The 25,064-nt window shown below is 43.5% G+C and overlaps 1 protein-coding gene across 2 annotated transcripts in view; it reads right to left on the reverse strand.

The window, feature by feature from the left end:
- Positions 1-25,064, reverse strand: part of synrg (synergin, gamma) — a 78,472-nt gene that overhangs the window by 3,492 nt on the left and 49,916 nt on the right. Inside the window, exons 15-22 of one of the 2 annotated variants that reach the window (XM_056283061.1) lie at positions 23,437-24,399; positions 16,728-17,276; positions 15,480-15,643; positions 15,204-15,257; positions 14,830-14,926; positions 14,169-14,317; positions 13,148-13,258; positions 12,969-13,007 (exon numbers count right to left, since the gene is read on the reverse strand). In XM_056283061.1, coding sequence (XP_056139036.1) covers positions 12,969-13,007; positions 13,148-13,258; positions 14,169-14,317; positions 14,830-14,926; positions 15,204-15,257; positions 15,480-15,643; positions 16,728-17,276; positions 23,437-24,399 — 2,126 coding nt within the window. The remainder of the gene's footprint in view (positions 1-12,968; positions 13,008-13,147; positions 13,259-14,168; positions 14,318-14,829; positions 14,927-15,203; positions 15,258-15,479; positions 15,644-16,727; positions 17,277-23,436; positions 24,400-25,064) is intronic. The other variant, XM_056283062.1, reaches the window with a different exon arrangement.

The following is a 25,064-nucleotide window of genomic DNA, read 5'->3' on the forward strand; positions in this document are numbered from 1 at the left end:
CTTGGTGGTGGAATGAGAAAGTACAGCAAAATATACAGAGGAAAAGGTTGGCAAAGAAGAAGTGGGATAGTAAGAGAGATGAAGAAAGTAGACAGGAGTACAAGGAGATGCAGCGTAAAGCAAAGAGAGAGGTGGCAAAGGCAAAGGAAAAGGCGTATGGTGAGTTGTATGACAGATTAGACACTAAGGAAGGAGAAAAGGACTTGTAACGATTGGCTAGACAGAGGGACCAAGCTGCAAAGGATGTGCAGCAAGTTAGGGCGATCAAAGATAGAGATGGAAATGTGCTGACAAGCGAGGAGAGTGTGCTAAGAAGGTGGAAGGAATACTTTGAGGGGCTGATGAATGAAGAAAATGAGAGAGAGAGAAGGTTGGATGATGTAGGGATAGTGAATCAGGAAGTTCAGCAGATTAGCAAGGAGGAAGTGAGGGCAGCTATGAAGAGGATGAAGAGTGGAAAGGCAGTTGGTCCTGATGACATACGTGTGGAGGCATGGAGACGTTTAGGAGAGATGGCAGTGGAGTTTTTAACTAGATTGTTTAACACAATCCTGGAAAGTGAGAGGATGCCTGAGGAGTGGAGAAGAAGCATACTGGTACCGATTTTCAAGAACAAGGGCGATGTGCAGAACTGTAACAACTACAGAGGTATAAAGTTGATCAGCCACAGCATGAAGATTTGGGAAAGAGTAATAGAAGCTAGGTTAAGAGGAGAGGTGATGATCAGCGAGCAGCAGTATGGGTTCATGCCACGAAAGAGCACCACAGATGCAATGTTTGCTTTCAGAATGTTGATTGAGAAGTATAGAGAAGGCCAGAAAGAGTTGCATTGTGTCTTTGTAGATTTAGAGAAAGCTTATGACGAAGTGCCGAGAGAGGAGGAATGGTATTGTATGAGGAAGTCAGGAGTTGCAGAGAAGTATGTAGGAGTGGTGCAGGATACGTATGAGGGAAGTGTGACAATGGTGAGGTGTGCGGTTGGAATGACAGATGGGTTCAAGGTGGAGGTTGGATTACATCAAGGATCGGCTCTGAGCCCTTTCTTGTTTGCAATGGTGATGGACAGGTTGACGGACAAGATCAGGCAGGAGTCTCCATGGACGATGATGTTCGCGGATGACATTGTGATCTGTAGCGAGAGTAGGGTGCAGGTTGAGGAGAGCCTGGAGAGGTGTAGGTATAAACTGGAGAGAAGAGGAATGAAAGTCAGTAGGAGCAAGACGGAATACCTATGCGTGAATGAGAGAGAGGACAGTGGAATGGTCAGGATGCAAGGAGTGGAGGTGACAAAGGCATTTGAGTTTAAATACTTGGGGTCAACTGTCCAAAGTAACGGGGAGTGCAGTAGAGAGGTGAAAAAGAGAGTGCAGGCAGGTTGGAGTGGATGGAGAAGTGTGTCAGGAGTGATTTGCGACAGAAGGGTACCAGCAAGAGTTAAAGGGAAGGTTTACAAGATGGTTGTGAGACCAGCTATGTTATATGGTTTGGAGACAGTGGCACTGACGAAAAGACAGGAGGTGGAGCTGGAGGTGGCAGAGTTGAAGATGCTAAGATTTTCACTGGGAGTAACGAAGAAGGACAGGATTAGGAACGATTATATTAGAGGGACCGCTCAGGTTGGATGGTTTGGAGACAAAGCAAGAGAGGCAAGATTGAGATGGCTTGGACATGTGTGGAGGAGAGATGCTGAGTATATTGGGAGAAGGATGCTGAATATGGAGCTGCCAGGGAAGAGGAGAGAAGAGGAAGGCCAAAGAGGAGGTTTATGGATGTGGTGAGGGAAGACATGCAGGTGGCTGGTGTGACAGAGGAAGACGCAGAAGACAGGAAGAAATGGAAACGGATGATCCGCTGTGGCAACCCCTAACGGGAGCAGCCGAAAGTAGTAGTAGTAGTAGTAGTAGCCACGCATGAACAGATATACCTGAGCACCTTAAACTGCTACTTCTTCTGCTAAACAGCACTAACAACAAAGAAAGAAGGGTACATCTCTGCAACCACGTCAGTCTAACCTCCTAAGGGAAGGATCTGTACTAGGATCACCATTCTGTATAAAGCAATAAGACTATACTTTTGGTTTGACACATTTCCTTTAGCCTATTATAAAAACCTAAAAAGTCCTCTCACCAACACCTGAAGGAATTAGAGAAGAGAAAAGATTAACTCGGTAAATCTGACCTCCCCAGCAGAGTGCTGTGATGTGAGCTTGCATTTTTCTACCAGCCCAGCTGTGGCACACTGCATTTGCGATAAGGAGACGCAAATGTGTGTGTTATGCAGTTTAAGAGTTTGCTTCCCTGTAGAAATACTGGAGATAAAGCTGGAAAGCAAAATGAGTCATGTGTGGTGAATCATAGCCTCCCACACAGAAGGAGAGGGAGACATATGCATAAAGCAACAACTGCACGCAGAAACCCAGAAACACACCATTAAATCAAATACGTCTCAGCCTGCATGGATGCTGTCTGCCCCAAAATGCGCTCATAGTCGAAGGGCTTTCTTGTGCAAAGTGGGAGACTAATTTTCCCTATGCCACTCTCACAGAACTCAGATTTCACAGCCGTAGTCAATTCTTTCTTAGCGCTTTTGTGCCTCATCCTACTTTGTGTCAAAACCTGCACTTTAGACCAGTGTTTCTCAACCGGGGGTCCGCGGACCCCTAGTGGTCCGTGGTGTAATTGCAAGGAGTCCATGAAAATAAAATATCTTTAAAAAAAAGATCCTAGGACATTTATAGAAATAGGATTATTTTACTCAAATGTGACTGAGACCTTTATCTACCTAAACTATAAAGGGTAACAGGACTTTTTTCTCTAATTACATCTGTTTCACAAGTGTAATTTATTGTATTTTAATAAGAGATCTCGCTCCCGTTTGCATTGTTAAAAGTTACTGCATAAAAATTCTGTTGTTACATGTATCTGAAAGTTACTGAATACATATTCTGTTTTGTTACATATATCTGAAAGTTACTTCATAAGAATTCTGTTTTGTTAAATATATCTAAGTTACAACTGAAAGCTCTTATTTTTGCCCCAAAGAGTGAATAAATGCTATAATGCAATTTAAAATGCAGTTTCTACTGTTTCTATCAAATTGCAACCCCCCTCTCCCAAGATCAGGTGGAGGGGTCCTCAGGGTAGATCAAAAATACGCAGGGGGTCCAGGACCCCAAAAAGGTTGAGAACCACTGCTTTAGACCACTGGTTCATGGGTGGGGGAGAAACAATATATATATATATATATATATATATATATAGCAGCTGGGTAGCTCAGTAGGTAAGAACGCTGGCTTTTCCACTGGAGATCAGGGGTTCAAACAGATGAGTCTCAAGTAAGAGTCTGTGGCTTAGACTCCTAATGCTATACAAGCCAACTACATTAGACACGAGTGAGAGTAACACGATAGAGTTATACCATGGCTCGGACGTCACCCGGGTTAACAAGATCCGCACCAGGTGTTGGGGAACCACAACAACCTGATGAGAAATAAGCTACTGGAACAAGACATTCATGGACAAGGACCGAGAACCTGGAACTGATGGAATGCAACTTTAACAGCAGACTCCAGGAGAGGGGCTATATGCAGCATATGTGGGAACTGTGGACCGGTAGGAGATTTACTTCCACACTGACTCAGAAGCAGCAAGTGGCTCAGTGCTGGAACATCAATAGAAGGAACTATTGTCACAACTTGAGATGGAGAGGCTCCAACACGATGACTATAAAATTCAGTACCCTGAATGGCCACTCAGTAGGCAGGAGATACATGAGGAAAGATTCTAACCAGTTGAAACAATCCTACCAGCCATGACAGCTGAAACTATTGAGGTTCAAATGAGAATCATGGCCAGACTAAAGACAGTCAATCCCCAGGCTCGGCTTCCACGACTCAGTGACAAAGTACCATCACAAAGCCTGCTTGCGGATGTGAAAACAGCCTTATGCAATATTTTGACTGCCACCATAACAGAGACCAATGAGCTTGTATATGCCACTGCAACCATAATCCTGGAGATACTTGGGTACAGGATTAAGAACACAGGTCACCAACAGTACCCTCCACAGAAGAGAAAGCTGGAAGCCAAGATCAAAGCAGCATGGAGAGATATTTGCCAGTTAACAGAGGTGCAGAAAGGTGTGATGAAAACGGGCCCTGGTTGAGGAAGTACAGCAAGCTGTCCATAAGTGAGGCCCTGGAAGCTGCCAAACAAAGACTCAAAGCTCTGGCTGCCAGGCTGAAGAGATACACTAAAGAAGCAGAAGCCAAAAGAGTAAATGGCCTGTTCCTCAAAGAACCATCCAAAGTGTACTCCCAGCAGCAGAGTAACAAGGGAACAACATCAGACCTACCCAGAGCAGAGACGGAGCGTTACTGGAAGGATATATCGGAAAAGGAGGCATCAGACAACACCAATGCCCAGTGGCTGGTGGACCTAACAGCAGACTGCAGCAATATACCAGAACAAAACCAGTCATCATCACAGTGGCCAACATCCTATGACGAGTCTCAAACATGAAGAGCTGGACTGCACTAGGCCCTGACATGGATCATGCCTACTGGTTGAAAAAGCTAATGGCACTCCATGAACGCCTGGCGACACAGATGAACTAGCTGCTAACATTAGGGTCTCACCCTGACTGGCTAACACAGGGGAGAACAATACTGATCATGATGGATCCCCACAAGGGTACAACAACTTCAAATTACCAGCCGATAACCTGCCTTTCCACAACATGGAAGATCCTGTCAGGCATCATAGCCGCTAAGCTGAATCGGCTCATGAGTCAATATATGAGTGAAACTCAGAAGGGCAGCTGATGATTGTGTATGGGATGACATAGGCTTGTACTGTCTCAAAGAATTTACTTGACTCACTGGATTATGTATGTATGTACATATATATATATAAAATCCAGTGAGTCAAGTAAATTCTTTCAAGTCAAGAATTTACTTGACTCACTGGATTATTTTGCTCCTTATTTATTGAGCACCTTCCCTACCGTTGAGTGTTTATTTTAACAAAGTTTTATATATATAGTGCTTTTTTTCGGAAACCGTCAATGGTGTTGATAAAAGTGCTCAACAAAAGAGGAGCGGAATATTAAGAATATCTTAATATATATATTATTGTCTATATATAACCATCCGGTCCTTGTATAATCAAAGTGAGAGCTGTGTCCGCATCCTCTGCACAAAGTCAAACACGTTTTCAGTGGGTGTCGGACTCCGCCAAGGTTGTCCCTTGTCTTCGATTCTGTTTGTGATATTCATGGACAGGATCTCAAGGCGCAGCCAAGGTGAGGAGTGTGTCTGTTTTGGGAACCTCAGAATTGCATCTCTGCTCTTCGCAGATGATGTGGTTTTGTTGGCTTCATCAGAACGCGACCTCCAGCATGCACTGGGGCGGTTTGCAGCTGAGTGTGAAACGGCCAGGATGAGAGTCAGCACCTCCAAGTCTGAGGCCATGGTTCTCTACCGGAATATGGTGGATTGCTCCCTCCGGGTTGGGGATGAGCTGTTGCCTCAAGTGAAAGAGTTCAAGTATCTCGGGGTCTTGTTCACCAGTGAGGGTAATAATAATAATAATACATTTTATTTGTGGGCGCCTTTCAGAGCACTCAAGGACACCTTAAAGAACACAGTAAAAAAAACAAAAAAAAACAAAACAACAAGCAGCACTGTATCAGACAGCATAAAATCAAAACAAAGCAGGGTACACAATAAAAGTTAATACAACAGTTAAGTATAAAATCAACATCTGCACAAAACTCAGCGAAGCGTGGATCAGACTGAATATGCCAGTATGAAAAGGTACAGTGCATCCGGAAAGTATTCACACCCCTTCACTTTCCCCACATTTTGTTATGTTACAGCCTTATTCCAAAATGGATTAAATTCCTTTTTTTTCCTCATCAATCTACACACAGTACCCCATAATGACAAAGTGAAAAAGGTTTTGAAGAAATTTGTGCTAATTTATTAAAAATAAAAAACTGAAATATTCCATGTACATAAGTATTCACACCCTTTGCTATGACACTCAAAATTGAGCTCAGGTTCATCCTGTTTCCACTGATCATCCTTGAGATGTTTCTACATCTTCATTGGGTCCACCTCTAGTAAATTCAATTGATTGGACATGATTTGGAAAGGCACACACCTGTCTATATAAGGTCCCACTGTTGACAGTGCATGTCAGAGCAGAAACCAAGCCATGAAGTCAAAGGAATTGTCTGTGGACCTCCGAGACAGGATTGTATCAAGGCACAGATCTGGGGAAGGGTACAAAAAAATTTCTACAGCTTTGAAGGTCCCGAAGAGCACAGTGGTCTCCATCATTCGTAAATGGAAGAAGTTTGGATCCACCAGGACTCTTCCTAGAGCTGGCCGCCCAGCCAAACTGAGTAATCGGGGGAGAAGAGCCTTGGTCAGGGAGGTGACCAAGAACCCGATGGTCACTCTGACAGAGCTCCAGCATTCCTCTGTGGAGATGGGAGAACCTTCCAGAAGGACAACCATCTCTGCAGCACTCCACCAATCAGGCCTTTATGGTAGAATGGCCAGACGGAAGCCTCTGCTCAGTAAAAGGCACATGACAGCCCGCTTGGAGTTTGCCAGAAAGTACCTAAAGGACTCTCAGACCATGAGAAACAAGATTCTCTGGTCTGATGAAACCAAGATTGAACTCTTTGGCCTGAATGCCAAACGTCACGGCTGGAGGAAACCAGGCACCTCTCATCACCTTGCTAATACCATCCCTACAGTGAGGCATGGTGGTGGCAGCATCATGCTGTGGGGATGTTTTTCAGCGGCAGGAACTGGGAGACTAGTCAGGATCAAGGGAAAGATGAATGGAGCAAAGTAGAGAGATCCTTGATGAAAACCTGCTCCAGAGTGCTCAGGACCTCCGACTGGGGCGAAGGTTTACCTTTCAACACGACAACAACCTTAAGCACACAGTCAAGACAACGAAGGAGTGGCTTCGGGACAAGTCTGTGAATGTCCTTGAGTGGCCCAGCCAGAGCCCAGACTGGAACCCCATTGAACATCTCTGGAAAGACCTGAAAATAGCTGTGCAATGACGCTCCCCATCTAACCTTACAGAGCTGGGGAGGATCTGCAGAGAAGAATGGGAGAAATACCCCAAATATAGGTGTGCCAAGCTTGTAGCTTCATACCCAAGAAGACTTGAGGCTGTAATCGCTGCCAAGGGTGCCTCAACCAAGTACTGAGTAATGCGGGATTTATACTATTATGTCGTGGCAATTTATACCCGAGCGTTCACCCATTACGTCCTTGCGCCCCCCCCCTTACGTCCACCGCAAGGGCCTGACATGTGCCTCCCCGAAATCCTAGACGCATGTCGAGGCGACGTAGCCCGAGCGCAGCAGCATTGGTTGTGATTGGTCCACTAACCACATCCGCTGGAGGCCGCTTTTCTGGTTTCTGCTCGAGAAACACCGCCATTTTTAAACGTCTTCGAGTCAGCTGGTTGGTTTTGTAGCACATTGTTTGAGTTGTATTCAGTGTAGAGTTATCTTCTGCATTTGGAGCACATTCTTTCATTCAGCTATCAAGTCGATAGAATCCAGAGTATAGAATGAACAACTTGGAAGAGCGTCTGGCGGAGGAAGTTCGCAAGCACGCGAACTTGTACGAGGTGTCCGCGAGAAATTATAAGGACCATCAGATGTCCACCAACTCGTGGGAACAGATCTCTTAGAACACCGGGTTGTCGGTCGATGAATGCAAGCTGAAGTGGAAGAATCTGAGGGACCGGTTCACACGTGTGAAAAAATCAATGGCGACAAGCAGCGGTGATGCAGGCGGCAAGAAAGTCCCTAATTTACCATATGCTCTCCTGGATGGGACCGCATATCAAACACCGGACCACCTCATCGAAGAGTCTCGGTCGGTCGGTCAGTCTTTACAAAAAAAAACAACACAGCGCCCTCTACCGGTGTGGCATTGAATTGCATCTCGACACGTAAACCCCACGCAGAACCATCACGGTCTCATGACGGCGTCCAAGCAACGGCGTGGTTCTTATGAGGCCATTACGTGATCACCATGGACGACCATAAAACAAGCTTAAAGGGTGTGAATACTTATGTACATGCAATATTTCAGTTTTTTATTTTTAATAAATTTGCAAAAATTTCTACAAAACCTTTTTCGCTTTGCCATTATAGGGTATTATTGTATGTAGATTGATGAGAAAAAAAAGGAATTAAATACATTTTGGAATAAGGCTGTAACATAACAAAATGTGGGGAAAGTGAAGGGGTGTGAATACTTTCCGGATGCACTGTACGTTTTGAGATGGGATTTGAAGGTTGAGAGAGAGTCAATGTTGCAAATTTCTTGTGGGAGAGAGTTCTATAGGCGGGGGGCAGAATGACTGAAGGCTCTAGTCCCCATGGTAGTCAAGCAGGCCGATGGTGTAGTGAGTTGGAGAGCAGAAGAGGATCTGAGAGTGCGGGAGGGCGTGTGGATATGGAGTTCGGAAAGATATGAAGGAGCTAAGTTATTAAGGGCCTTAAAGGTGAGGAGCAGGATTTTGAAGTCAATACGGTATTTAACAGGGAGCCAGTGGAGTTGCTGAAGAACAGGAGTGATATGATCTATGGAAGGAGTTCTGGTACTGATACAGGCAGCTGAATTCTGGACCAACTGAAGTAGGATGGAGCGGGAGATGGACAGGCGGATTGGTGCAGCATCAGCAGTAATGCGGACGTTGTACCGGACCGTTGTGGTGAAGAGGGAGCTGAGCCAGAAGGCAAAGCTCTCAATTTACCAGTCAATCTTCGTTTCAACTATGGTCATGAGCTTTGGGTAGTGATCGAAAGGGTGAGATTGTGGATACAAGCGACTGAAATGAGTTTCCTCCGCAGGGTGTCTGGGCTCAGCCTTAGCGATAGGGTGAGTAACTCGGACATCCGGAGGGAGCTTGGAGTAGAGCCGCTGCTCCTTCAAGTCGAAAGGAGTCAGTTGAGGTGGTTCGGGCATCTGATTAGGATGCCTCCTGGGCGCCTTCCTTTGGAGGTTTTCCAGGCTAGGCCAATTGGGAGGAGACCCCGGGGTAGACCCAGAACTCGCTGGAGAGACTACATGACCAACCTGGCCTGGGAATGCCTTGGGATCCCCCAGGAGGAGCTGGAAGGCGTTGCTGGGGAGAGGGATGTTTGGAGTGCCCTACTTAGCTTGCTGCCACCGCGACCCGGCCCCGGAGAAGCAGTTGAAGATGAATGAATGAATATATAACTTGTTTAGCTAACAAGTTGTTTAGCCAACTTGGCAGCTGACGAGTGCGTGATGCATGAAAAAGGCTTGTACCGCTTTGTATTAAAAAAATGTTCCTAATTCTATCTTTACATATATATAATATATATATATATATACATACACACACACACACACACATATAATATTTGTATATATTAACTATATAATAATACAATAATATAATAATTGTAGCTTTAGTAGCTTTATTGACAGCTGATGATTGCTTATGGCATGAAACAGGCTTGTACTGTCTCATAAAGAATTTACTCGAACTTTTTATCAGAACGTTTTTCCCTGTAAGTATATTGATATATATATATATATATATATATGAGAGATATGAAAGGGATGCGGAATGAAAGGATAGTATACAAAGACAAACTGTTGCACTCCCCCTTGCACTGTGGTCCCTTCTATTTTCTATTTCACTCTCTACATAATCTTTTTCTTTCATTTTCTCACTGACCACACCCCAACTTTTACAATTACTGTGTTTGCATGAAGGACCACTGCCAAACAGGTCCAGCTCAGCCAACAAGGCTTTTTGCCATGACCAACTACAGTGAAACCTTAATGTGAATATCAATCCTGGCCAGCTGTCCAGATAAGACAAAGGTCAGCATTACTAATTCACCACAGTCTTTGCAGTTGTAGCTAAAGGTTAGGCTCTTCTCTTACTAAACAAAGACACTAAGACGTTACCTAATTACACAAGATCTAATTTTAATGAATAGACAGGTTAGAGTCTGCCATCCTGTACTTTCCTCCTAGCTTCAAAATAGTTAAAAATAAATTATGCATAATTACCCTCAACCTCCACTCATTGTCTTTAGCCAGTGCCTGTAAGTAGCACAAAAGGTGTCAGCATATTCTGGGACATTTGTGCATTGCCCGGAGCAAATAAACTGTGCAATGTGCAGAGAATGAGGAACAAGCCGACAGACAGTTCAATTGCTGAGGCAAGAGAAGAATTCCTGCAGAATGTTCAAGGGCCCAAACATGAAAGAAACCAAGATACCAACCCCACCACCACAGGGCTCCTACACATCTTCCATTTCCTTTTTCAAGACCTTAATTTCTTGTCTTGATTTTAAGATTTGGGTCCGTGTTCAGTGGAGAAAATGCTGATAAATGGCAGAGCAATTTAACCGTCAACTGGGCCACTACAGTCTATAATTAAGACAGTTTCTTTAAAGCAGCAAAAATCACAGGAAATGACAGTACACAACCAAATGTGAATGGAAGATTATTGTCCATCTGCATGGAAAAGCACCCTTTCCCTCAATTTTTCCAACAATATTTGCAAGTCTCAGACCTTTCAAGACCTGGAAATCATAGAATTCACTTGTTTCCAGATTTCCCAAATGTGTGTAGGAACCCTGTCACTCTATATTTTGTTAATGCAGGCAGTGATGGGCAAAGCGATAGCAATTTCCAGAATCCAAGCAATTTATGGAAGAAACAGGCCTTTACAGAGACTGAACTGATGAAGTTTAGGTTGAATAAACTACTGTTAGCAGTGCTTTTTCACGAGTTAAAGACAAAATTACACAGCCTCAACAATCAATATAAATCCTCAAGTTAGTTAAGAATCAAGCATTTCATATAAACAGTTGGAACTGCTAAATTATTCAACTAAAAATCCTTTGCAGTCCTTGTAATTGCCACATTAGCATTTATCATTCAGCGGAGATACTGCGGCATCATTGGCCCAAAAGTATCCATAACGACGTAACATAAAATGACTGACATCTTTGAGTCACAAACTATGATTAGATCTGGCTGCTGCCATTTGCCCATCCCTGCCCCACACCGTAAGGATGCAGGATGAGACACAATAGGTATTAGTTGCTCATTTGTTGGCATGAACATACACTTTGTGAGAGTGAGAACTTTTGTGAGAGCGACACTGTAAACATGTATTATGGACAGCTCAAATTCAAATTCAACGAACATTAGAAATATTGGAAACATTTTAAGGTTAAGAGTGCCATGGTGAAGGCAGTGTGCTGCAGAACTAATCATCATATTCCCAAATTTAACAGGTTACGACGACACTATTTTCTGCTGCATTGTGATTCTGTGCAACAGCCAAAACAGGCAAACACCTTGGGATTAGGTTCATTGGAGAGGACAGACATCGTCACCTCAGTACATCAGAGATAGCAATGACGGCCAATGCTACTTGCTGCATTTAGCACATTTCACTCCACACAAATCTTAAAACTCATTCTATCATCAGAATCAACTTTATTGGCCAAGTGTGCCTATGCACATGAGGAATTTGACTATGGTTCACAGCAGCTTGCATACCTCTCTCTCTCTCTCTCTCTCTCTCTCTCTCTCTCTCTCTCTCTCTCTCTCTCTCTCTCTCTCTCTCTCTCTCTCTCTCTCTCACTCACACACACACACACAAGGATCGTGGATTGAAAAAAGAATACAAGACCCTGCCTCTTCAAAAGAAGGACAATACTATTACTATTATCAGTGCTGTCTGCTGAAAGGCTTCTGTGATATTATTCTGCTCTTAGGGGCTGTTATTCTGCTCTTGGCTTTTGCGCTTTGCAACCAACTTGCCTCTGCCCAAATTGTAAATAAGACATTGATTACATTGATTATTAATCTAATGCCACAGGGCCAAAGCCAAAAAAAAAAGCATTCAATTCAGCAGCATGGCTCTGTCCACACTAGAGTGAGAGATGTGGGATTAGAAAGAAGGGGGGCGAGAGAGAGAGAGAGAGAGAGAGAGAGAGAGAGAGAGAGAGAGAGAGAGAGAGAGAGAGAGAGAGAGAGAGAGAGAGAGAGGGAGAGAGAGAGAGAGATCTATTAACAGCTGTACTACCTGCTTATGACTAATGTGTAAGGCACATCTGCTCTGAGCCTCAGTGAGCCATAATTTGCCATGGTCCCTGAATCTGGCAGAACAATATAAGGTGCATAAGAAACAATCAAAAAAACAATTTAGCCCTCTCAACCCCAGGCTCCAGTAATGGTGTTAATGGCTCATTCCAATAAGCTTCATAGCCACCAAAGGCAAGGGGTTGACATACAGCAATGCTGCACATATTGTGCCTGAGTCAATTTTAATGATGAAATGGACAGTTGTGAGACAGAAAGAGAATCCAAATGTAAAGACCCTGGACTGCTGTTAGCAAGACATGGTGAGGTGAGTGGTTGCCTTCAGATGGAGCCAACAAAGAAAGCAACCCTTTTCAATGAGGGGAGTTGTAGACTACTCACACCCAGCAGAAACCTCCCCAGAGTGCCACAGCGCAATCTCAAGTGCCAAAGTGACAACTCTGCTCCTCTCACATCAATTCTCCAATTGGTCTGTCCTCTTTTAGGTTCCCCCCCTTTTTTTTCTCCGTTCCATTCTTAACAGCCCGTGGTCTCATTCATTGCAGTTGCCATATCAACCTTGCTATTTCATCATCCTTCCACGTATAATGTCCAAACAAGGACAACCTACAACGATTATGCAGAATATCTGAAAATGGAAACATCATCTGTGTGTCACGTGACAGCACGTTCTTGGCAGTGAAAGAGGAGCAGTGGAGAGAAGAGAAACCTGTCACTTTGGCCCCCTTGCTGTGTCTGTCTATAAGTGAAGAAAAGACCCCCAAGGCCCCCAGTTGGAAAGATTGAAACGAGATTGGGTTGACAGTTGAAAGTCTCATACTCGTTTAAACAGACGTCCAATAGTGCTCTCCTCTTTATTCTGCAAAATGTTTCAAAGTCAAAAAAATTGTCATTTACAATGGGCTGTGGATAAACACATCTTTGTAAGAGAAAAAAAAATCCAATAAGAAATATTCGTTATGTGTGTGAGAGCACCGCGTACGCATGTGATTCACAAACCTTGCTGCGGGAGTCAACATTGAGCAGGCACACCCCACAAGCCAACTCCTTGGCATTCTTGATGCCATGCCGCAGGATACAGGAGGAGAAGTCTAGGGAGCTTTCATCAGGCTACACACACACACACACACACACACACACACACACACACACACACACACACACACACACACACACACACACACACACACACACACACACACACACACACACACACACATCACTTTCTGCTGCAGGGAAAGACGTAGTTAATCTCATTGTAGAAGCGGTGACAACATTTTTTCTTATAATAACAATCTATATATGTACGTATGTGCATCACCGACTTTTCCTCTACGTCAACTCTACGGGATAAAAAGTCATCCATCCAGCAACTGCTTCTTCAGCTAAAACAAGTGAAGGAAATATCTTCCTCATAGTGTTTCAATTAATGTCTGATTCAGACACTCAGACTCTTTCTTTCTGTCACCCTGTGTTCTTCTTTCACCCTCCATCGTCTTAACACCATGTTGGTATTATCTTTTGGTACTTGAGAAGTGATATTTCTCCACTTGCTAGCTCTGAGACTAAAGGAACATCCATTTCCTCTCAGCTTGTTTTTCATGCACTGTTACATGGATGACTGGATGACTGAATAAATCTAGATGGCACTTGTCATTCCTGCTGATGTGAACACTACCCTATTAAAAGGCCACAGCTACAAAATGAATGGGTTTACCAATTTAAATATACGAACTGACAACGGAAAATTCACTCAAATATTTATTGGTCACCAGTTTATTGGCATTTCTGCATGATGCCAGTCTCTGATTAGCACATGTGTAGGGTACACAAGTGTTTAATCTTCATCCATTATGTAAACATGTTTGAATCATACTGCAGGGAGTTTGGGAGACAACTAGGGGCATAAAACTATTTGTGTGTTCTTGGTTGTAGGAGTGTGTTCCATCTGAGCTGTATATGATTCTGTGCACTAGCACGTGTGTATGTTTGAGTGTTGGCTTACGTGCGGCCATCTTACCGCTAGGTTGGCCAGGGACATGAAGCCCATGAGGTTGTTCCACACACGGCTGATATCCTTCAACAGCTGCTGCAGCTTCTCGGAGCACACAGCCGTTGCCTTGATGCCCAGCTCGACACGCCTCGTAACACGATACACCTCTACCACACCTGCCAGAGAAAAAGGTGTGCATGCACGCACACACGGACACACAAAGAAACCCCCCCCCACACACACACATACACATATATACACTTTCATGACGTTTTCTATCTTCGTTTTGGAGGACGGCACAGAGAACGCACTAGATAAGTCCCTCACTGTGACATGTTTGCCACTACCAGCTCATTAAAAGGAGACAAACACTGAGGGGTGCAGGACCTTGTCAGGTCAGGAAGAGATAAGCCATCACATGTGGGCTGGCATCCACAGCCAACACCACTAATTCAATCTTTCACTTATCCAATATTTTCCTTTCACTGCCTCTGCATTTTGTGGATGAAAGGCTGCATATGAGGTTCTGGGAGAGGGCTACATGTGTGAATTAAAAGGCTCAGAAAAGCCTAGTCTTTACCAAGCGGTGCATGCTTTTAGTCTGTGTCAGCGCACACCTTTTGATAATGGCTTTTGGTGAATGTATGAGCTAGCATTTCCATAAGCCCGTAGGTTTGTTTGTCCTCACCCAGCAGATACTCCATGCCTTGAGCAGACTGGATGACCTCAGTGCAGACAGAGGAGCTGCTGATACCATTCAGGGTATTATTGGCTTTGGTGATGACCTGAAGATGAATAGACAAAGGCAGGCCTAAGTAACTGATTGTTATTATGCTAATTACACCCTTACTAATGATTAATACTACAACTAACAGTAATGTTAATCATAACAGTTACAGTTAATGTATCATTATACTTCTGGTATGATTCATTACCTTTTCAACATTTGTGCAATGCACCTTGTACTAAAGTATATACAGACATCACAACAACTGGTTGCACTTAAAACCAACCACCACTACACAGCAGCATAAGGTAACAAACAGGAGAACATAAACACACCTCCAGGGCACTTTTCAGACACCTCTGCCACTCGTACGCATAACGCTCGCTCTCCTAAGACAACACAACAGGGAGTTATTAAAATCAATGCAAAGGCAAAACAGGAAGAGAAGAGTCATTTCCATTTTGGAGAAGTAAACCTGTCTAATCCACAACCATTAGGACACATTGGTGCTGTGCCAAATACCCTGTACAGAGCATCTGGTGGATAATGACAGCGCCAACAGGTGGTGTAGTCAGCATGGCTGTAACAGAGCAGTGCTGAGCTGGCCTCACCTCCACCTCCCCAGTCAGATCCTTGTATTTGTCCCTGATTACAGGCAAAGCGGGCTTCTCATTTAGGGTGTTGGAGCGGTCCCTGAAGGGCTGCTCTGGGGCAGGCGATGGGGGGGAACGCCAAATCTCCTTCTCCCCCAGACTGTGACTTCGCTTGTGGGAGCCTAGAGAAAGGACAGGGGAGAGAAATTAGAAATGTTGGAGAAAACAGTTTATGTATACACACACAAACAAGTTCTTTTTTCTTTTTAGTAGTCATTTCAAAAACGTAGTGATGATTAACATGAGATATAGCACCTGTTTCTTGACCATCAAGTAACAGAAGGCTTTTATTTTCACTACCACTTTGACTAATACCACCCAGACAAGGACATTAACAAATACTCAATTTGCAACAAACAATAATTATGTACAAAACAGTGCCACAGCACTGCGGGTATGAATTATTCATAGGGGCTCATAGACACGAAGAAAATCCTGGCAGGGTACCACAACAAATGCAGGCACACATAGGCACACTAAGCCCAAGCTATTCCACTGAGGCTGGCAGTGACTTAGTGTGTATGTGTGTGTGTACGCGCGGACAGGACAGAGACAACTACTACCCATGCTAGCCCCCCCACAGGCATGCATCATCTTAACCACACTATGAGAGGGCTACCCCCCCACCTCATATCCAGAAGCCTTACTGATCAGATTACCTTTCCCGACTTGCAGGAAAAATGAGTAGAAGTCCTCTCACTCACACAAATTACATTCAAAACATGGAGAAAACTCTATGAGCCAAATGAGCTTTTATCACATTGGATGAAATGCTAATAAATTCTACGTGAAAAATAACACCAGAAAATAGTGTTTAAAAAAATGAACAGCCTCTAAGTGGTTACGGTTAATTTCTCTTTATGAATCTGCTGGCCAGTGCTAATCCATCTCACCAGTCAGCCATTGGAACAGGGATGTAGTCACAACACTGCCATCTAATGTCTGATGGCTTTACCGCAGATCTAATATAGCTGCAAGTGGGGACCACAGATGCTCTGCAGTCAGACATGAATGATAAATACAGTGATACTATGATGCATTACGGCCTGGGGCGAATGACTGCTAAAGTCAGTTGGAAATTTCAAAAATTAACAAATGGGGATTGAACACACCTTTGGTGTAACCTTCTCATCTAGTGACAGAGTGGGAGGACTAAAGTGATTAAAAAAAAATAGACTTGATATGCGTTTGAAGGTTGTGACTCACCTTGAACAGATAAATCAAAGGTTGCAAGTTCATTCTTGATCATCTCTTCACTGGACTTGACCTTGGCCTGAGAGCTGGCCTTGAGGAAGTCAGATTTGCCAAACTTCGGCTTATCCCCCTGGAAGGCCCCAAACTCATCAGAGGCTTCATCCTGGTTCCCCTCACTGCCTGCCTCAGTCGCGGCAGCTGGAGAGTCAGACTTCTCTGACACAGTACTTGCAAAGTCCCCAAAATCATCATCGTCATCGCCACCTTGCTCACCAGAGCCAAAGTCAGCGAAAGCTCCAAACTTGTGGCCTCCTGACAAGCCATCCTCTGTGGGGAAGGAAGTGGTGATCTTGGCTATGGAGGTGTTCGTGATGTTCTCGCTGCTCCCAAAGGACAGCTCCTTCCTGTGGGCAGGGGCCAAGGAGGAAAGGGCTGCCCCTTCCAGACCCTGAGGCTTCCTGGCCTCACCAGACAGACATTCCTCCCTGTCTGACCAATCATAGGTAGCCAGGCTGCTGATGGATGATGTTCCAAAGGGGTCAAATTTCATGTCGTCTCCTTCTGTAATGACAACACAAACATACCGTGGTTCCTAGGAATAGCATAGGTGCTGAAATGAATGAAAGGTTTTGGTGTAATGAACCTTGCCAAAGAAGTATGGCTTCTGTCCAATATAAACATCACCATGTGAAATATCTACCATTCAAGCGATGTTAGGTTTCATTTTGACGACTTGGTAGCATACCTACAGCTAAGACTACGAAACTAAACTCTACTGGCAGTCTGTGTTGAGCTAAATGCAGGGCACCCACAGGCCTGTGCTGTGTGGTCTACGATGTTAAACAACAAGGAACAATCAGAAACTCAGTACTTTAGAGCATAGACAGGAACGACCCCCCCCCCCACACACATACACACAATTCTCCAACAATTTCCTACAAAAGACTTTAAACTGCGAAGACTAACTTGCGCCAGCAACAGATTGTGTTACAAATCACTATGGAGATCTTATTTCCAGTTTGAAAATATTCATGAGTTTGTAATTGTAAGCTGTTTCATACTCTTACAGGCAAGTGATTATTAGAATGCATAGGCACGTGCGATTCACTTGCTTCTCCAAATCGATGTCTTTGAAAAGACATAATTTGTCTTTGAAAAGACATACTTTGTCTTTGCGATTTCTCTGCTGCTTGATGAGGTCTGAAAGAAGGATCCTGCCAACTGCATCTTATTGGGTACCGGCACAAAACAGTGTAGTGGACTGCTCTACTGCATGAGAATAGGTACCCATTGGAGGCAAACAGCCTCACTAACAATAATGGCAGTTGATCTGCTAAACTGATGGCAACATGAGGGATTCATTGTATGACACACTGCCAAGGCAGCATCCACAAAGGAGAATTTATTTTTCTTCAACAATTGTCTGTTTCTTCAAACGTTTTGGTCTACTCTAACTTTAGGGCTAATGGTAACTCACATACTTGCATAAGTTGTACACATTTATCAATGTACACTCACAATACTCCCGTTCTTCCCCTCTCATTCCTCCCAATTTGCACCCCCCCCCCACACACACACACAGGTAACCTAAACAAACACCAAAATAAATTGATGGAATAGAAGAGCCCTACTCGTCATGTTGCTTGACAGATTGCTCAGACACAAAAAGCAATTTGTGAAATTGACAAGGATCTAGTGCAGTTAGCCATGTGTTATTTAATTACTATCTGGCCACACAGGGTAAGAAAAGGAGGAAATGAGACGGTACGCATTTCAGCAATACCAAGAGCAATATTTTATTACGACAACACCAGCAGAGATATAGAAAGAGAGGAGAGAGAGAGAGAGAGATCACAAAATACTGTGAAAGAGGTCTATTATTACATGAAAGTTGTCAAACGTAACACTTGAAAAACTAAAGTTCAGTCATTTAGAATACAAGGGCATGCAAAGTCAGGGAAGAAGAGGAGAAAAACAATCAGCAAAAGGTCAAATAAAGATAATCCCAGAATATAGAAGCAGAAACCAGAATGAGAAGGCACATTCACAGACTTAAATTAGTAATTCTGGGGAGAAGACACACCGTATGTTTTACTATTAGGACGTAAAGCAACAGGCTGCTTTGGAAGAGAATTGAATACAGAACATTTGAAAAAACAGTTTGAAAGGATAATTCAAGAGGACAAGCTCAAAGCAGGATGCACTAACCCTTTGAGGGCCTGAGAAATTCTCTGGAATATAACTGATCGGACATAATAGGTCCATGACGTCTGTAGCAACTTGGGGAGCCATCACCTATCCCATAGGGCAGGGTTGCTTAAGCACCCCCCCCCCCCAAAAAAAGAGAGCATACTGCTTGGTATCTCTGAGTGCTCAATATTCTCTGAACAGGGCGGTAAACACTAATGGGCGTCAGCCCAAAACGGCACCCTTATGCTCTTTCTTTTACGGAAAAGGCATACATATATATTTCAAATACTGTCATACACCATGCAAATAAACATGGTTATCATTTGGACCCAAATCATTTCCTTTTTCACTGTGTTATTTTGGAGAGATCACTTCAACCAGCTCTTTGAATGTAAACATATGAAGTGATCTTGGTCAAGCTCTCAAAGGGTTACAGTAGAAAATAGGGCTATTCTTACACCTGACATCTAAGAAGGTCCAATCTTAAAATATGATATAGATTTAAAGAGACAGTATCCTTTTTCCACTTGCTACAGTCACTGTTTGCATTGCACACTAATGTGCACAAACTTGTATCGTCCCCTCAACAAATGTACATTAGTAGTACTCAAGATAAATCTGTTTACCTCTGAGTCTTATCGTAAATGATTTATACAGAAATTTCATCTGAATAAATAAGCTACAATTTATGAACATATTACACAATTGTCAGATCAAAACACAATCAGGGAGTCTGTCTTATCTCAAAATTAGAGTTCCTGTAATAAAAATACACTATCAAATCTGTAAGTACACATTTTCCCTTGGATAAAAACAACTTGCAACACTGTTAGGTGAAAAATGGCATCCTATAATATGTTCTTGTCAATTTCACAAATTGAAAAAGCAGGCACACTGCTGCAAAATGCAAGGCAGGAAGGGTAATATTAAGTTCAGTATGTTTTCAGAGAGCCCATCCCAAACTCACACATGGTAATTCATGCTGGCCAATGATACATCACAGGTAAAATACTCTATTTGTGCCGTATACTTAAAATGAACCTTACAAAAGAGATACTGTCTCTTTAATAAGACTAAATGTCCAGTAACATACTGTAAGCATGGTGAGGTGTTCATACAGATTGGCCTGCTACACTTTCTGAAACAATTTGTCCTAGAGCTCAGAACAAGAACAACGAATAAACAGTTGTGAAGGGAAAAGGTGGAGCAGCGATAACTGTAGCCTGAAAGCATCCTCGGAATGTGTCAATGCTAGACTGGGCAGCGTCTTTGTCGTATCAATTGCAGCCTATCTGTTTTTGCAGTTATTAAAACGTGCCATCTTATTCTCTCAGTTCACTAATAAGCAACAGCTTTTCTATTGCACAGAAACTGAAATAAGACATCAGGGCCATTAACATTTGATTCCTTGTGAACAAGAAAGTCAAACATCACTTTGTCGGGTGACGTGTCTGTGCCCAATTTTTCAGTGAGGATTAACTGATATGTTGAAAGACTTAAAGCTTCAAGCCAACTGAACTGCTGCCCATGCAGTCTGGTGCTCGAGTGTTTGACAAAACCATTGGAAAAAAAAAGATAAGAAAAACAGCATGTCTTGCACTGAGCACAAGGAATGACCTCAAATGTATGCCATTTCATCACACGTGATATGGAAGGCGAAATGCTTTGTGGATAAATGATGGCAATTGGAGAGGAGAGGAAGGTGTTTTGACATAGACGGGTGCCTTAATATGAACCACAGAAATGACACTCCCATTTAACAAATAATCCAACATTAGCTAAGTCTTTAGTGAGGTTAAGGTAAACTTTAACTCCTCTCACTGAGGTGAGGTAGGGGACAAAATGGCTGACATAATTGGAAAAGTAAATATTCTATAATCATTTGGCCACCTGATGATGATGATGACGATAATAATAACAATAACAATAATAATAACAACACAGGGATACTTTGAAAAAACACTGAAAGTCAAACCTAGCTAGAGACAGCTATGAGGCAGATATAAAAACACACACTCCCTCAGACACACTGGCCTACCACTCCACATACACCAAAGTTCCAACTATATTGTTCAGTTCACCTAACCCATTAGCTTTTTTGTGTCGAACTTTCATGTCACTTCAGTTTGAAGGAACTTGTTCCAGGTTTCGGTAACAAGCCATTTTTAAACTTGCCAAAACCATTTGGTTTGTTGTACATTCAGTGCAAACCAAATATCAACAGTTTAAAATGTGAATAACGGCTTTCAGATGGAGTCTGTGCAGCACTCAGTGTGTGAAGCCAGCGGTTGGGATAAACAGCATTTTTCCCCCTGAAAAGGCGCATCATCACACCAAGCTCAAGCATTCATCTGTATTCAACGTTTTCTATGCGCATCACTTAACACATAAACAGCACACACAATTTGAGAGCTGGGGGGAGGGGGTATGGAGACAAAAGGTATTCTGGGGGAATGAAATATGTCTGTTTTGGCAGCACAGACACGACAACACTGCGGAGAGGGAGTTGGGATAGGGTAGTTGCATTTTGGAACTGAGCAGACAGTAACTGGGACCTCTTGAGTAAACTATGACCTGCCATCAAATCTACATGATCCAATAATTATTTCTGAATAAATGGCAGGAGGGGCAAGGACTTGTCTTTTCTGTCTGCGATAAAATCCACAAACACATGCGTCACTCATAACGATAACAACGACTCATGCGGGGAGGAAGGGAAAGGGTGGGAAGAAATGGATGAACAAACGGATGAATGAACAAATAAATAAATAGAAAAATCAAATTAATAAATATGTAGAGATGAATTGTGGAATGTTAAAAGCGGCAATAGACAACTTTTTTGCTTTAACATATCATAATGAAGTAAATGTTGATCGCACAGTGTCATGGCTATAGAATGACGACACCATCAGCATTTAGACTGGTTCCCTATAAACCTCGCCTTCAGGCTTATAGGGAGCCAAATTTTGTCTGCCACCAGGTACCATCTTGCAGGAAAATGAAGGCTCAATTTATGGCACAAAGGAAGGCATCAACCATCGCGCAACCAAAATAGGAAAAGGATAGTGCTTTTGTTTTCCCTGGTAGCTATACCCCAGTAGTGGAAATGGAGGACAGTGGAACAACCGAAGTGACTGAAAACTCTACCCAGCAAGAGAAAAAGAACCCTGTTAATGGAGGAGGCAAAGAAGGTGAAGAGGGAGAGGGATAGAAATAGAGGTAAAACCAGAGTGAACGTTGGACTGGCATTCACTCGATGGAGTGAGCTCCAGTGTTGTATCGAACTCTGTTTTCCCTGTCGAGATCTGGTTCCTCCTAGCCAGACGAAAGCATTTGCATGGAAACAGGTTAGCTATCGGTTACGATTAGATTAAGGTAAGCGTTAGGTTAAGCTTAAGAGTTAGGTTGAAGTTAGGTTAAGGTTAGGTTGAGGTTAATCAAGCATCCCAGTGTTGTATCGAACACTGGCTAGGGTGGAACAGATCTCAATGGGGAAAAATAATAATAATTTTATTTATATAGCACTTTTCTAAAACAATGTTACAAAGTGCTTTACAAAGAAATAAAACCAGACAAGGCAAAAATAAGAATAAGACCAAATAAGTAAGAGTAAAAATAAAAACACTATAAATAAATAAAAAGAAATATCAAACATTTGTAAAAGCTTTCACAAAAAGAAAAGTTTTAAGACGAGATTGAAGCTAGAGACTTGATTAGTCTTAGTTTGACAGGAAGAGAGTTCCACAGTGTGGGGGCTCTGACAGCAAAAGCCTGACCACCCTTTGTGACAAACCAAGACCTGGGAATAACCAGCAGGGCTCCAACTGTGGATCTTAATGGTCGAGAGTGCGTATACCAGGTCAATAAATCAGAAATATATGTAGGAGCAAGACCTTTTAAGGCCTTAAAAGCGAGCAATAAAATCTTAAAATCAATTTGAAATATAACAGGGAGCCAGCATAGGGACGCAAGCACAGGAGTGATAAGGTCATGTTCGATACAACACCCTGGACTTTAGAGGGTTCCAAATCGACATTTAGTTGTCATTCTTTCTACTGGATCACTAAGTAACACAACCTGCCTACTTATTAATACTACCAGATGTTTTACTCTGCCTTTATCATAGCACTGAGATCGGGTTTCTAGTTCAAACTGGGGTTCTTAAGGTTCTTTCTTGCTTTGGACAGTAGCCAGGCTGCTAATAAACAGAAAGTAACCCAGTTGTCTTTGCAACATTGGCGCAAACAATAAACACACTTGGAATCGCTAGGGGGGAAAGTTAAAAAGTTGTCTATAGCCGCTTTAAAGAAAGACATGATGGTTCTATAGTGAAGTGCCATGGAGTGCAATGGTGTAATATATGTTTGAGCACAATTCATTTGTAATTTGGACCTCATTACTTGCCCTTTGACACCTGGTTTAGTGGGCACAATTGATCACTGAGGAGGACATCGAGGCCAACACTGGCCTTGGGATTGGTTGTGTTTTGACTGGATGGGGCCTCACCACAGCAAACGTACTAATTCCTCACCTGCAGCGGGGGGCTGGTGGGCTGAGAGGCCCGGCAGATCCAGAGAGCTGTCCGACATCACATGCTTCAGGTCTCCGCCCATGTCCGACAGTTTCATGTCCAGCTGCACTGACAGAGCGTCCTCAGAGTCGTCCTTACCCACACTGCTGCCCCCAATGGATGGGAGGTCCAAGGACTTGACAGAGGCAGAGTCCTCCTTGGCCTGTTTGAATGCTGCCACCTTGTCCACCAGGCTTTTTTCTGAAGCCCCGAGGGCTGTGCAGAACTTTGAGGATTGGAAATCAGCAAAGTCATCTGTGTCACTCTTGAGCGAGGAAAAGGAGCCACCGCCGCTCTCCTTGGTATCGTCATATGCCAGGCCTCCCTCCAAGGACAGCTGTTTAAACACATCGTACTTGTCCGAGCCCTGCTGAGGACGCTGTTGTGTGGTTGTCTCTCTACCAATGACTCTGCCCTCAGCTTTGGACTCTACACTGGAGCTGCCAAAGGCCATGAAGTCAGCAAAATCGTCCTGAGGGGCTGCCACACCCCCTCCAATGACGGGGCCTTGAGCAGCCTCGGAGGAGGCGCCAAATAGGGCAAAGTCCCCAAAATCATCTGCCCCTCCCCCCGAGGGCTTGGTTCCACCTGGGGGCAGCACTAGAGAAGGAGCCACAGACACTGGGGGGAATGGGCTGGATTTTGTCTCAGCAGGGGCGGGAGCAGAGGGAGCCATAGAAGAAAAAAGGTCTAGGTCTGCCATGTTAAGAGAGTTTTTAGGCTGAGAGAGAGAGGAGACTGCTGGCTGTTGCTGTTGTTGCGGGACTGGCTGTAGAGACTGAGAGGAAGGAAAAGCAGAGGGAAAGGCAGGCTGAAAGATCTTGGCCTGGTCTGAAGGTTCTAGTGGAGAGACACTGTCGGCGGTTTTAAAGTCTGTGAAGCCATCATCAGTGCTGACAGACTTGAAATCGGCGAATCCTTCCCCTGTGAACCACACAGAACGAATAAAAGCCATTAACAAAAAAGAATTCAACATTGCATCTAGACAAAACAGACATTGGAATGACAGAAAATAGCCCCACTCGCCACTGCTGGGATTTTTCATTTCAGAATTCTACAAGAGAGACGGATTGATTAGCTACACTTCAGTGGCATTGTGAATGCTCATAAACTTAAAACTGCAGGCTGAACTGAGCTGTCCGGGCCTGAGTGTCCAGAGAATGGAACAAATCACTGCACAAAGCTGTAGTCAACACACATGCACACACGCATGCAAACACACACACTGGTCAATGAGCTGTTAGTCCCAAAGGGGGACACGACATGATTACGCCATTCTTTTCACCAGTGAGTGCAAAACAAAATGTCCTTCTCAACAAGTAATTTGGTCTCAGATTCAGTCTTAAAAGCTTATTCTTTTTCAAATGACAGGGAAATCCATCTAATGGGTTTGAGACAACTGTCAATTTCTCTACAGAAAGCAGAATAAGGCAGTTCTTTCAGTTAGCTTGAAAATAATGACAATTGACTCAAGAACTATATCCCCCTGTTGGGAGTCTTTCACTTGTTTTAAGATTATGGTTTTAATGACCATGAGTTTAAGTTTTATGTCTTTTTAAGATATTTTTACACATAGAACAATCCTTGCA

Source organism: Lampris incognitus, chromosome 7, assembly GCF_029633865.1.
Source record: "Lampris incognitus isolate fLamInc1 chromosome 7, fLamInc1.hap2, whole genome shotgun sequence".
NCBI lineage: Eukaryota > Metazoa > Chordata > Actinopteri > Lampriformes > Lampridae > Lampris > Lampris incognitus.